Source organism: Brienomyrus brachyistius, chromosome 1, assembly GCF_023856365.1.
Source record: "Brienomyrus brachyistius isolate T26 chromosome 1, BBRACH_0.4, whole genome shotgun sequence".
Lineage (NCBI taxonomy): Eukaryota > Metazoa > Chordata > Actinopteri > Osteoglossiformes > Mormyridae > Brienomyrus > Brienomyrus brachyistius.
The window spans coordinates 36591521-36606238 of record NC_064533.1 but is presented as its reverse complement, the minus strand read 5'-3'; the positions used below and the strand labels follow the sequence as shown (position 1 = coordinate 36606238).

At 38.6% G+C, this 14718-nt stretch overlaps 2 protein-coding genes across 3 annotated transcripts; both read left to right on the top strand.

Moving 5' to 3' along the window:
* The first annotated feature begins 1009 nt into the window (after positions 1-1009).
* Positions 1010-7481, top strand: LOC125742140 (pituitary tumor-transforming gene 1 protein-interacting protein-like). Its single transcript, XM_049013878.1, has 7 exons — positions 1010-1225; positions 2302-2354; positions 3029-3137; positions 3864-3966; positions 4954-5019; positions 5800-5846; positions 6378-7481. The coding sequence occupies exons 1-7, from the start codon at positions 1141-1143 to the stop codon at positions 6419-6421; spliced, it is 507 nt and encodes a 168-aa protein (XP_048869835.1). The 5' UTR covers positions 1010-1140; the 3' UTR covers positions 6422-7481.
* Positions 7482-9674: 2193 nt separating this feature from the next.
* Positions 9675-13612, top strand: sumo3b (small ubiquitin like modifier 3b). 2 transcript variants are annotated; one of them, XM_049014011.1, is made up of 4 exons: positions 9675-9832; positions 10845-10973; positions 11300-11371; positions 12520-13612. In XM_049014011.1, the coding sequence occupies exons 1-4, from the start codon at positions 9812-9814 to the stop codon at positions 12580-12582; spliced, it is 285 nt and encodes a 94-aa protein (XP_048869968.1). In that variant the 5' UTR covers positions 9675-9811; the 3' UTR covers positions 12583-13612. The 2 variants fall into 2 exon arrangements, with proteins under 2 accessions (XP_048869968.1, XP_048870055.1); XM_049014098.1 differs by lacking the exon at positions 9675-9832 and adding an exon at positions 10180-10461.
* Positions 13613-14718: the final 1106 nt, after the last annotated feature.

Genomic DNA, 14718 nt, shown 5'->3' with positions numbered 1-14718 from the left:
GGATGACACACTGATGGCTTCATGGGACAACAGGGATTTATTTAACAGAACTGAATGCAGAGAAACACTACAAAATTAAATGAGACCACGAGTGGTCAAAACTAAAAGGGTATAAAATAACTAACATAACAAAATCTACAAAGGGTAACTAACTACACAGGGAAACAGGCAGGGAATCAAAAATAACCGAAACCACAGTAGCAAGACAATCAGCAACAAAACACCAAACAATCACAACGAACCACTGGTGAACTGAAGAGGCAGGGACTTAAATTCAGAAGGGTAACAAGACTAACAAGGGGCAGGTGAGATTAATCAGCACAGTTGGGAAAACAGGTCACATGTGAAACTAATTAACTCAAAGGAACTAGACAGGGAAACTAAGAACTAACCAAGAAACAGGGAAAATAGAATCTAACACTGGGGAATTACAGACAGGCAAAAACACAAGCACGGGCACAAAGCATGAAATCAAAACCAAGTACAAATCACAAGACACAGGAACTAGAAAACTCATACAACTGAAACACTAGGGAACAAAATACAAAAACAGAGAAGGTGGGATTCAAACACGCGTCAAAGGGATTGGGAGGTAGCTGCACAGGGACCAGGTGAAAACACAAAGACTGACAGGAGGGACAGGATGGCCGGCGACGCCTGCTGGTCAACCTAGGAAGGGACACAAAAGACTGAGACAACAGGAGCTGACCCTGACCCCGAATGACCCGGGGAAAATATGCAAATTCTTCACCACCAGCCCTGGTACCAGAGGTGTGAGGCAACAGGCAAAAGTTTTTTTAAATTCTTCTGCAGCTTACAGTGTGTCTATAAATTAAGTATTTATGCTATGGATTTAAACTGAGAGATTCGAATGATCCATATCGTAGGCTACTTGGGAAAGTACTACAAACGAAACCAGAATCTAAAAGCCAAGTCGTTCTCGACGGAGATCACGTGACCTATATTACAGCTGGGTTCTGATTGGCTGCACGCGCGGCTACCTGAGAAGTTTTATCTTCAGGCTCCAGTTTGAGGCATCGTGACAGGCGTGTTCGCTGGCGATTATCAAAGTTCGCTCGGTTAACTTATAAACGAGGACGACAGTAATAGTTCGCTGTATAGTGATCTAGCTGTGCAAAAATGGTAGAGCTACGCTATTTTCTGCCTGTTTTACTTGTCTTCGGCGTGTTGGTGATTTTACCGCGGACTGCTGTAGCATACACAGGTAATGTTTTTTTCTGTGCCCTTCTAATTACTGTAATGAAACGAATAGTGTAAAAGTCACCTTATGGAAGACTTATGTATTTTCATATATTATATATTGTACGAAGCATTTGAATTAAATTTTTGATGAAGACTTAAGGTTATTTTGTTTAGTGCCAATTGTAAGACGTGGTAAATATTTTTGGGAGAATGAAGTTAAACCAGTTTGCTAAGCTGGAATAGCTGGTTGTGGTCGGTGAGACTTTACTTTTTTGCATAAATATTTCCGAATTACCAATCGCAATTGGGCTATTCATGCGGGAATATCCATAATAATTCGTTCGTCATTTAAAGGTTATGTACTACACCGTTGATGCTGTTAACATGGAATAAGCACAAGTTCTTTGCGCAAATACATTAATGTAATCAATTTCAACACACAGGTGAACTTTGGATCGTGGATCATACTTTTGCCACTAATTTTATCTTAATATGACTTCTGTGTGCAAGATGAGACCGATTCTTGATTATCATAACCAAACTAAAAGTTGTTTCCTTCCGGCTACATATTTGCCTTATATTATATAAAAATGGTATTATATTTAGATCATCAGATGATCACATCTAGGTATTTAAATATATGTATGTTCTAGTCATCTAGTGTATTATAGAAATGTATTCCATATCATGCAGAAAGTCAGTACAGTATTTTTTGGTTCATAAGAAACTTTAGTAAGAAATAAATGCTTTTTGTTATTGATCATATCTAGTTCTTGATATTGGTTCTTAAATCTGAGTGATTTTATACATATGAAGACAACAGAAACTGATATGTTCAGCAGGAGTTTAACTGGAGAACCTGGTAATACTGTTCCCCAGGGTCTCTAGCTTTCAGCTGCAGCCACTTCAGCAACCTGGCGGCACTATAATCAGTATTACCAATAGCATCCATAACAGTTTCAAAATGAAATTTCTAGCTGTGGATTTAGCCGGTAGTCATGGAGTACATTGTGGACAGCTGTACAAGGCTCATTGCACACGGTAAAGCATTCTGCGTTCCTTGACCAGGCGTCTGCCTTGTTTTCTGTTTTCCTTTAGACTGCAGCACACTGTCAAACAAAACCTGTGAGGAGTGTCTGCGCAATCTGAGTGTGAGTGAACAGAACTGAGTTTATTTCTTCTCATGTAACCTTTTGTAGTAGCTTCATTATAACTGGGTTAGTATTTAACTTGCCTACATTTAGTATGTTGCTCAGGTGCTCAGCTGTTTTACTGCACTGACCATATCCTGGTCTTTCCATAGTCTTGTGGTGAGCTATGATATTTGGCAAAACTGTCATGTGGTCTAAATACAGATGCCCATGTGACAAATTCAGAAATCAAGTTTAGCAAAATTATTTTTGTGTGTAAAAATCATAAACTGATTTTAAGGAGCTTGGAAAGTTTTATTAACAGATAAACACGATTTTTATTAATGGAATTCTCATTTGACATGAATTATGTGCATTTAAGACCTGATTTATTTACTGTACAGATTGAGCTGTCTATCTCAGTAGACACCATGGCTTTTATGTTTATCAGTTACTTCTGTGGATACATGTTGCAGAAATGGCGGATAAGCACAAGCTTGTTCATTGCCGAAGAACAGATTTCTAATTAATACAAAAACGTTGTACTAGGCATTGTGTTTATATTATTGTGGGACCTTTAGGCTAAGTCATCGTTGTCAGTCAGTTCCTATTGCAATAGCAACTTGCCCTTTGCATGTTCCTTAGAATGTGAACTATGACAAGCTTTCTCAGATGTGCATTTTTGTTTGTCACAGTGCTTGTGGTGCCAGTCAACACAGATATGCGTCTATTACCCGGTGCAGACTATTCTGCCCCCGCAATCTCTGTGCCCACTGGATTTAGCTCGATGGGGGTCATGCTGGGGTAAGTTCTGATGTTAATTAGTGACTGCTCAGTTACAGCGGAGTGCCAGGAGGTGATAAGTGAGACTATTCCAGCTGAAATATACCTCGTACGACACTACATGTGCTGGAATGAGCTGGTCATATTTTTGTTTGGAATGCGGGCTTGGGCCAGCCTCTTTTACGTCATTTCCTCATCCAGAAGAGGTTAGACTTTTTGTACGCCCCCCTCCCCCCTGCCTTTTCAGTCAGTAACTGTCTTGGTGCTGTTTAATCAATATTTTAGTAAATCTTCAAATAAAAAATAGATGGCCTGCACCTTTTGTAGTATTTTTTTGGGTTTCAGTGTATCAGTGTTCTTTGATGTGTCTTGCTGCTGAGAATGTTTGCTTACCTGGAAGTCTTTGTCCTGGCTTGATTTAACAATATTCACAACAAATCTTGATAGCTAGACTAAATTATTATCATTTGCAAATCTGTTCATGAAGCTGAATAAAATGTATACTTGTGCCACATATTGAGACTAGTTGTTTTTTTATGATTACATTAGTCCTGCAAGCATTATTGACATTTTCCTTCGTGTTTCTGCTTTTTAAAATAGCTTGGACAGTGACATTGCATAGAGGTTGGATTAGAGACAAAATTATTTAGATTCATCAATTAACTAAATGATCAGTTGGTGAGCTGATTGTCTAGTAACAGGTGAAATAGACATCTGATTGATTTTATTTTATCCTCTCAACCACAGTGAACTTTCAGACTCTGATCATCACGATTTCTGTAGTTGCTGCTGTCATTATCATCGCGATTTTTATCTGTTGCTTCTGCTGCTGCAAATGTGAGAATATTGGGTAAGTTCAGAGTGAAAGCCGTCGTGTTATTGATTGGTTTTCATAAATAGGTTGGGTGTGTCCTGTGTTGTTCTTGCCTGAATGTGATGTAATAATCTTGTTGTTTCTCTGTAATATTTTTTTTTCTGGTAGAGATTTAAACAAGCTGGTTATTAATGCCTGTGATCCTTTTTTTAAACCAAAAAACTTACCCAGTTTACTCGGTTATAATTAGCCATGCTCTCCAGCAGTTTTAGATGGCTTTCATGGCTGTATGTCATTCCTTCAAATACTCTCGATTCATCCACCCCTCCTCACACTGTACTTTTCATTTTCTACAGTTTCATGATTGTGGGAGTCAATTCCCCCCTTTCCCACTCAACACATTTTATCATTAGGACCCCCCCCCCATCCTCTCTTGACAAATTTCATTGTTAGGGAAAATCATTTTTCGCAGCCTAATTTATGGTGGATATCTTTAACTTTTTATATCTAAGTTGCTGTTCCTGTTTTTCTATATTTACAGAATAAATGCAAATGTTCTTGTTGAACACTGTTGGCTGAAATTCAGGAAATCTCAATATACAGCAAAGCCACTGAATGAAATCCACTGAAAATTAATTATTAAAAACTGAAAACTACGTTTCAGTTTTTTCAGTTTCGTTAGGCTAAAGCATGCATATAAATTATTTTAATAATTTCTGTAATTGCATATTGGCGTGCCTCGTGCCCATATCTTTCGGGATAGGCTCTGGACTCCCCGCGACCCAGAAGGATAAGCGGTTTGGAAAATGCATGGATGGATGCATATAGACGACTGAAAGCAGATAGTAAAAATCTGCCTTGCATTATAATTAATGCTTTTTTGGTTTTTTTTTGTTTAGTTAATGACTGAATGACTGAGGCTAGTTGTTAGTACCAGAAGCCTTGTTATGGTTAACAGCCATATCCTGGTTGCAATTAGCCAATGTGATTCTTTGTCTTTGATTTGAACTTGATTTCTCTCAGCACGAAGAGGTTTGAGAATAAGATGGATCGCCAGGCTGAAAAAAGGAAGGTTCAACAGGAGGAGAGGTATTCAGGCACCAGCCGTCACAAACTGCTACAGCAGCCTTACTGGTTAAACATCATCTGGCGTGGTTCATTATTCACTTCAACTCAATTCAGTTCAGTTCAATTCTTTATTGTCATATGACAAGTACAAGTACCATGTACAATGAAATGTTTACTTGCATGTGCCCCTGCAGACAGTGAACATAGACAAGTCGACAAAAAAAAAAACACAATAAATAATAACTTTGTTTAGCGAGGAGCGAGGCTTAGTTATTGTTTATTGTTCTGAGACAGCCACAGTCTGCCAGATTTTCCAGCTCTTATTATAACACAGATTCAGAAAGAGAATTAAATCAGATGATAATATTACATATCAGATGGTTCAGTGGCAAGGAGTAAGGGAATGCAGCTGGGAATCAACCTCCACAGGCACCTGTATCAGGAATGTATTAGCTAGGCCATAAAATGCACTTCTACAGGAAGCAGCCTGCATGTTTTCCAATCTCCATGCTTCACCCTAGCATTCCCTGATAAATATTGTAATTAGAGAAGTGCTCTATACAGTGTCATCTCATCCACTGTCCATAAGTGTCGTTCGTATGAAACGCTTCTGAGTGGGAGATACCTGCAGATGCCATCCTAATGCTGACGGCATGCAACCCAACCAGCCCAAACCAGTTTGTCAGCATAGCATGCCTCATGCTAAGGACTGCGTGGGAGGACTGAGTCATTTCTATATGCCCTGTGTTATCTTTGTCTCTGTTGCCTAAACAGTCTTTATTTTTGCCCTTGACCTTGCAGGAAAGCTGAGATGAAGACGAGGCATGAGGAAATCAGGAAGAAATATGGTACAAAAATTTGTTTTGCTTCTCCATAAATCAGCATTTGGGTAGCAGCCTGAAGTGATCAAGAGAAATGTAACTTTCCTTTTACTTATCATGTTCTAGATTAGATATACTGAAAGGAAGATCACACCCCTTCTATATATGCATGTATAAATATTCAGTTCTCAAAAGTGGAGCACTGGTTTTGGTTTGCGCCTTTTCTGTGATTCCCTGAGAAGCATTCCTGTGTAACTGGGAGGCTGAATCTGAATTCTCTAGGCAGAGAAAGTAGCCACCATTTTAGTATTAGTGTCATAATAGTACCCATCCTGATAAAGATTTTTTTTGTTTGTTTATGGTGAGGTGTTTATCAGCCACTGACACATTCTTGGTCACTAAACGAAAAGGGTAAAAAGGGAATGGTCACATGAATCGGCATGTGGCACAGATGACGCATATGAAATGGATTCTAATGTATTCATCGACAAACATTTATGACGATATCTGTGTGCACACAGACTTCGTAAACAAATATCTCTGTTTCTTTTCCTTCAGGTCTCACAAAGGCAAACCCTTACGCTAGATTTGAGAACAGCTAAGCGGGCTGGTCGTCACAGCTGTCCAATATGCTTCTGTCTTTCCTCGGCACAAACAGCTCCTGTCCCTGAAACACTCCAATAGATTACACTTCATTTTGCTACTCAGAGAAGTAGTTGCTAGTCCTTTATGTAAAATGGTTGCCAGAAAGTATATTGCTGTACATCAGGTACTTTAAAAGATGTTTGTTTTCACTGAAAATCCTTTAACTTTTTAAACTGGTATACCTAGGTAAACTAAAACATTTTAGTTAATCTGATATAACAAATTTTTTTCCAGCTCTTCTTCCAGTATAAAAATATACCAAGAATTGATAAAGCCTTCCAGTGCATTTTTTACGAACCAAAACACCACCTATCCTGAAGTGCGATGTTCAGATTATTTTTAGTGCAAATATGATTGCATGAATGTCAATTTATTGTCAGATTACAGCAGGTAGTTATTCTTCTGAAACTGACCTTGTTTATATGTTTTATTTCTAAGGTCTAACAGGGGAAATGGTATGATACCCTTAAAATATTAAACCAAAGGCTTTTTGAAGTGTTACTATGTAATACATCATTCTACATGATGTCTTGAAAGTCATTTATAGGTACTAGTAATAGTAATATTTGATTTTATAACTATTTTGTAATTCATGTTTGGTTTTGGTTTAAGGCTTATTGGTCAGTGTGGTAACAAACCATAATGTACAATCAGTTGTTTCAAGCAGTGTATTGTTATGCAATTTGATTTTTTCCATTCATGTAATTATATATGTTTATCTTTGTGTGCCATGTTAAAGCTCTCAAAAGAAGTTTTATATCAGGCCTAAATTGGGAAATGCACATTTGTTTTTAAATTATATCAGGTACAATCTTCCATAAAAGATATTCTGCCAGTGCTTGAAGTTTACTAGCCAAACACGTGTCATGGCATAATTGTCTTGCCAGAGTTTTTCTTTATAAATTGGGACCTGTATTGAAAGCTGTCCTGATCAATATACTGCTAAATACTTATAAGCCAGGGTTTGTGCTACTATTCAGGAAATCTGAAATTACAAATAAATGTAAACTGAAATCACCTTGTATTTTTCCTATTCTTATTTTTGACAATGAATTTTGGAATTGAATTATCTAGGGTAATTCCTTTACGTCAGTGTTTCTGATCCTTGTCCCTGGGGACTCCCAGACACCCATATTTTTGCTGAGAGCTGGGAGGGAGTGAAAATGTGGACTGCTGGGGATCCCTGAGAACCAGGCTGAGAAACACTGCTGTACACCATTCTGCCTTGACTGTTATATGTTTAACATTGATTATCTGTAACTGTATATTATATAGTTAAGTTATATATAATATATTAATATATTAAAAGTCATAATATAATATTCAATAATGCAAGTTAAAATATTGTGTTATTTCAGATTTTGTTCATACTACATTTGAGAGGACATCCATTCAGTTCATCCTTACACCCAGAGACATGTATGCTCAGTCCACGTCTGCAGAACGAACAATTACCATTACACAACGTCAGAAATATTCATAAATCAAAGCCTGAATATCCCAGAGAGTTTCATTTCTCATGTTTATAACAAATACTATTTCATGAAAATAGGTTCAGAATTGTGTTAGTGAATTTTGTATTCTGAATATCTCAATATTGATTGTATTTGTTTACTAACGGCTCTTGACCACTTCAGTGTGGTGGACGTGCAGATGCATGGAGGCAACAGCCAGCAGTGGCCAGTGAGCTATCTATCTTATTTATAGCTATGGTTTGAGCCACTGAGTGAACATGGTCCTCCAGAATTGTTCGGTAGTCCTTGGCAGTGACGCACTCATCTAGAATAAGTGGTGGGTTTATGGAATGGCATGATATTGCAGCCCAAACCAACACTGATCCACCCTGTACTGTACTATGGGTATGCAACAGTTCAGGTGATAAGCCTCTTTGGGGTTTCTCCACACTGTAACTCTCCTGGATGTGAGGTAGACAGTGAAACCAGACTCATCAGAGGACAATACATGCTTTATATTGTCCATAGCCCAAGATTTATGCTGCTGGCTCCATTGAAGCTGATGTTTAACATTGGCACGAGTGACTGAGGGTTTGGCTATACCAGCCTGACCATGAATATTGTACCTGTAGAGTTCCTGACAAACAGTTTTGTTTTAAACGGTTGAGCTGCACAGTTAATTCTGCACTGTGTTGGGTAGCTGAGGTTTTATGTTTTTTGGATACAATCCAGGTTAGTACCTGGACTTCCCTTTCAGACAGCTTCCTCTTGCGTCCAGTTACTCCTGTCGCATGTGGTCTATCCGTCGTGGTGGTATGCAGACATTACTCTCGATACCGTGGCTCTCGATACACCACAAAAACTTGCTGTCCTGATCACAGATGATGCACACTAACAATTTGTCCTCTTTTGAATTTGGTCTCTCATCATGTTGTGTTGATTGCAATATTTTATGCACAGCTGTGCTATTGCGCTGTTAATTCAAACTTTCTGCTCTTACTGATGGAATGTGCAATCAGTGAAAATTGACCACCAGGCTGCCCATATATAGGTCTGAAACCTCAAACGCTGTTGGCCAGTGTTCCAGTTTAATTGTCCAACCCCTGTAGCACACCCCATCCAATAAGTCTGGGAACATTTTAAACAGTCTGGTTTTACATTTACATGGGACACATTAGATTTAAAGTTATGATGTCACTAAAATAAATTTCATTGTTTATGAAAGATACTTATCGTAGATTTAATGGGTGGTGCCATGAGTCAGCAAATTGTTAACTACTGAATAACATCTGGAATCGAAATGATTACACAAAAACAGTTAACAAAAGGGGCAGTACTAAGGTGCAAACCCTTCGGCCTTCCATGTACCAGTGTTCCAAGCACAGATCAGTTAGACTCTGATTCAGTGACATTGCAGATGTCCTGTTGCATTGCAAGTCATGTAATGTTTATCCTAAAGACAATAAAAACTCAATAAAAACTAAAATAAATTTACTGATGTTAACTGAATTGCCACAGTTAATGTCAGTAAACCATGGGTTCCATACTTAAAACCATTTTAAAAATCAAACACTGATCACACAATCGCCCAGAAAAGCGTGTCCAAATAATTTAAAGACACATCTTAAGCAGTATTTAACTATATTTCTGAAAACCACTGCACTCACCTACAACTACAAAAAATCCGCGCCACCGAATTTTAAAATGCATGCGCGTTCACGTCTACACGCTCCCGTTAGAAAGTCCCACGTCATGTACTATAGGCCAATCAGATTCTGGAAACTAAAAGCTCAAGCGCGCACACGATAGCGGTGGAAGATTGGGAGAGGTAGAAGAGAGGCAATCACAATAATTTTGTTGGCGCTGAGTTTCTTTATAATATAATTCAACATCATGTCTGAAGAGAAGCCAAAGGTAAGACCACAATATTGTCGAATAAATTAGTATATTTTTAGCAGTTTAAAATACGATCGGAAAATACGTGCAGCCGCAGTGCTTGACGGTAGTCGGATTCCGCATTTGAGCGATTTTAAAAACAAACTGACATCTGTTGTATAATTTACGGTTTTTGTATTAGCGTCTCGAGGTACTTTTTTTCCAAGGGTCCGGGCGGCGATTTATTATGCAGCGTGAGTGCCTTCATTGAATCTGCGCCATTGTTTTCATGTGCCGCGCAATTTCTCGGGGTGGAATTCAGCGTTGGCTTTTGCGGCTTTTTCTTTGTAAAACTGCGCTGCCAGTCTTTGGGCGGAGTTACGCATTTGGCGTAGCGAAATGCCGCAAGGATAGCCGGTCCGAATGGACTGGAGCGCCGTGCGAAAAAGCCGCCATTTGAAAGCCGACACAGAGGCGCAGTACCTAGCTATCGAGTAATCGGGTTTTTTAGCCACATGCTTTTGTGAAGTAGTTAGGAAATTAATTTTCTCTCAAAACGAGGAGCATTGAAAATCCTTGACGTCACTTATCGGTTTATCCAGTCGTTTGCTAATTTAGCAGAAATTGATATAGCGCAAATACTCAAATATCCAAACAAGTTCATAATGGTAAGATTTAATTTAATGGTAAGGTGTTTTTTTCTTTTATCTTACGAAGACTTTTAGCTTTGGGTTTGTTTATACAAGTTAGTATGTGAAGGTTGCATCTTAATAGGAATGTGATGCTTTTATGTTCATGTGGCTATCAACGTGTCTTGATGTTGTTTCTGAAAAAAAAAAATTATGTAAACGCTCATTTGTGTAGGAAGGGGACTGCACGAGGTTTAAACATTTTTGTAAGGGTTTTTGTTATTTCTTTCAAAAAAAGCGACCAAAGCTAGAGACACGACGCCTGCTAAGAGGGGACAAAGTCAAGTCAGGATAAGAGGTGCCTTTTTGTCTGGTGCAGAAATTGATCCATGTACTATGTGGGCTGCTTCTGGTATTTTCAGGAAGGTGTGAAGACTGAGAATGACCACATCAACCTGAAGGTGGCTGGTCAGGATGGCTCAGTGGTCCAGTTCAAGATTAAAAGACACACTCCTCTCAGCAAATTAATGAAAGCATACTGCGAAAGACAGGTTTGTTGAGTTACATTTCCTCCTCCATGTCTTCAGATTGAGCTCTTTTGTGGCCCTCTGTTAAAATAAAATTGTACCCTGTAATGCCTGATTATTGTATTTGCATTTACAGTTAAACTTGTCTCATTGATCTGTGGTTAAGGCCTTCAAGTTCGTTAGGCATTACTCCTACAGGATCTACATAAGCATACATGAATTTGCAGTGTCAATTGTAATTTCATGTTAGACACCACTACATTACATAATTAGGTCAGAATAGTAATGCATTTTAATCTAATCCGGATGTCTCTGAAATTTGTTTTAAAACTTTTTCTTTCTTCCTTTAGGGTTTGTCAATTAGACAAATTAGGTTTAGGTTTGATGGGCAGCCAATCAATGAGACGGACACACCTGCACAGGTTCGTAAGCTGTCAGCTTTTGCAGTAGCCGTCTGTGTATGCGGTCACCTTTTAGTCATTTTGTTTTTTTACATGAAATGCTTACATGCTGCCTCATTTGCCATTTGAATTTGCTGTTTAAAACCAGACTTGGCTAATATATTTAACATAGTTAAACTTTATTGTCCCAGTCAAAAGCTTGGGACCCAGTTCACCAATTCACAGCTTCACCAAAAGCTCTTTATATTTCTGGCATGTATAATTAAGGGGCTGTTTAAAGGGTTGTTTATTTTTATTCATCCATTATATATTATACAGATTAGAGTAATTACTTGTCACTGAATGGAAGCTTTGCTGATGCTTTAACACTGGTTGAATATCACAGCTTTGCCAAAGGCTCTGAAGAATACATTGGGGCACACCCACTGACAATTTTTGGATGTAAAGTGCATTCTGACTAGAATAAATCAGCCTGGATTCAACCCAGTATATAACTATTAGCCTACATATTAGTTTCAGCTCTAATTGCAGAATTGTTTTTTTGTAATTCAAGCAGAAAGAAGAGTAAGTGTAACATGCATTAAGTTTGTGTTTCTTGTTGCTTAATTAGCTATGGGCTGAATAGTCTAGTCAGATTGAAGTTGGATAAAATAAAATTTATTGGGTATCTTAGTGTAAAACCAAATTATGGTTTGCAGACTACATAATGACATAAAGGGCTTTTACCATCCTGAATGTGAGCTATATTCATTTTGTAAATGATGACATTTTAAATAAGTGGTTTAACTTCTGTGCAATGAACATAAAAACTGAGAAGTAACTTGTTTTGGAAGCAAATAGGAGTGTTTTGTTGGGCAGACATCTAGAATTTTTTCCCTTGGTCGTCTTCATTTAACACATTTGTTGTAAGACTTGATGTAAGAACAGCATTACTGCATGTGCTAATTTGGCAAGTGGCAAATGAAGGTCCAATATACGCATCTCCCTTAGTCCGCAAAACCTTGAAGCCATCTTTGTTATAGTGGTTGGGAGAAAATGGCAAAGACTGGAGCTAATGTAAAATCTACATGCCGGTTAGAAAGTTTTGTGAGCAGAAATGACCGTCCCCCAGATCTTAACACAGATAGTTTTGTGATTCTAAATAAATCTTTTTTTCCCTCTTTTGTCAGCTGGAGATGGAAGATGAGGACACGATTGATGTATTTCAACAGCAGACTGGAGGCTCCTGCTAAGTGTATGAAATCTCCCTTAATGAGGACTGTACACCTGGAGATCAACAATTTTATGTTTCCTTGAAGTTCCTTAATTTTGTTTCCCCCCGTTTTTGATTTAACTACCCTTGTCCTCTGCCTGTTATTGGGTGGTCAGGGTTTGTATCAGCTTCATAAAGGGTAAGATTTTAGACAGTAACTATAACATGCTGGTCAGATAATGGAGAGCACCTCATTAGCATTCTGAGGAATTGGCCAGACCAACCCATTGACCTGGTTTAAGAAGGTTAGATGTTAATGCGGTAAAGCAAGACTTTGGTATTTGTCTTAAGTCTATGGTCATTTCCTTAGCATAGACTCGGCTCCTATGGTCTTCATTCAGTCTTCTGCTGATGGTAGGAGCAGTGTGCTTATTACCAAATCGTATACAATACTCTTAAGTCTGTTCCCTTGTAAAGTACATGTGTGGAGGAGACATGGTTCATTTCCCTGTTTTCTACTCTTAAGCTGTACGAGTCGTTCAGAAGCCTTGTGTTCTGAAATAAGTGCATAAATGGAAGCCTCATGCCCCTGGACTGATTGCTGTCAAATCATATAATACTCTTGGGGTTAAATACTGACCAAATGCTAAACTGACAGCTCCTGAGTGTGCAGAAGCGAAGTTCCGGTAGGTTTTAATGTCGTCATGTAGACTAGCTGTCCGTTTTCCATATGGAAATGTTTAATATTTTATTCCCTACAGTTGAGTGGTGGTCTTGAGCATTTAGGAAAGCCACTCGAATTATACATGTACTGCCCTTCCCCACATGAGTTTAGCTTGGAAATGGGAACCCCCCCCCCCCACCCCATCACAATTTGCCCTGGTAATAAGGAAACTTTTTAAAATTACTATTCAGGCCTCCTGTATCTCTACTATTCAGTTTTTATTTTCAAAGGCAAATGAGGTATATACAAAGTCCATGCTAGTGGTCCTGTCATGTATCTCTACTGATCTGTATATTATCTGTTGTCCTTTACTACTGTATACAATAAATATAGTTTGGTACTCAGACTTTGTGTCCATGTGTGTCAGTCATCTTGGCATATATTATACTGTGTTGTAACAACGACAGCAAATATGGTCCATAATAGGTCACAGAAATGTCTACCGGAGAGGTATTTCTCAAGGAACTCTAGACAACCACTACCATTAAAAAATGGGCTGGAGTGGTTGTTATAGGGAGCACGGCATTTCCACCAGGTGGCAGTGTTGCCAATTTTCACTGCATAATAAGAATTGAAGTGTAACTGCATCTTGAATGATCAATGTTATTCGATCTATGGCCTCAGTTGCAAGAAATGTTCTAATTGCTTTGTGACATAGCAGCTTCTGCTTGCAGCAGAGCATAAGTTTGATTAATATTGAAATAGCTATAACAACATCAGTCATCCTAAAAAGTAATATGTATCAGCTGCCGGCTCCCATTTCTATTTGTACGTTATAAGTATTTACAGCAGGATGTCAGAGTACTGTGGCACAGCCAGTACTAAATACTGAGTGGCACTCGGTAAACTTGAAGAACCTGGTAGCAGATGGGAGGGGAAGCCCACATAAAGACACTTAACTACACGCAGAAATATTATGAACAGCTTAGGTTATTTTAATGACACATGTATGAATTTGTTTAATTTTTAGTAACGCTACTGTTGGCATACTTTAACATTTACTTTTGCTGTTTGGTTAGATCTGAACATTTATTTAAACTGGATTTCTGAAATCCCGATTAATAAAGTAGACCTAATGTTTGCTATGAGTACTTCCTGCTTTGAACGATATCAATCTTTCTGTAAAATCCACAGCTGAAAAGGTTGTTCTGCGTGGCATGTGCCATCCACACTTCACCCAACCTTTTATGCTCTCCACAGATGCCTCACAGACAGCTATTGGGGCTGTACTTGCTCAGGAAATAGGGGGACAGGGAAAAATAGTGGCCTATGGCAGCCGTTCATTGACAGCAGCCAAACAGCGTTGGTTCACTTTTGACAGGGAGTTGTGGGCCATCGTATGGGCTGTGCGCAGTTTTAGGCACTACCTGGCCTCTATACATTTCACCATTGTCACTGACCTTAGGACTCTTTTAGGGCTGTTGAGGGTCCAAATTGACAGCAACAGAATGG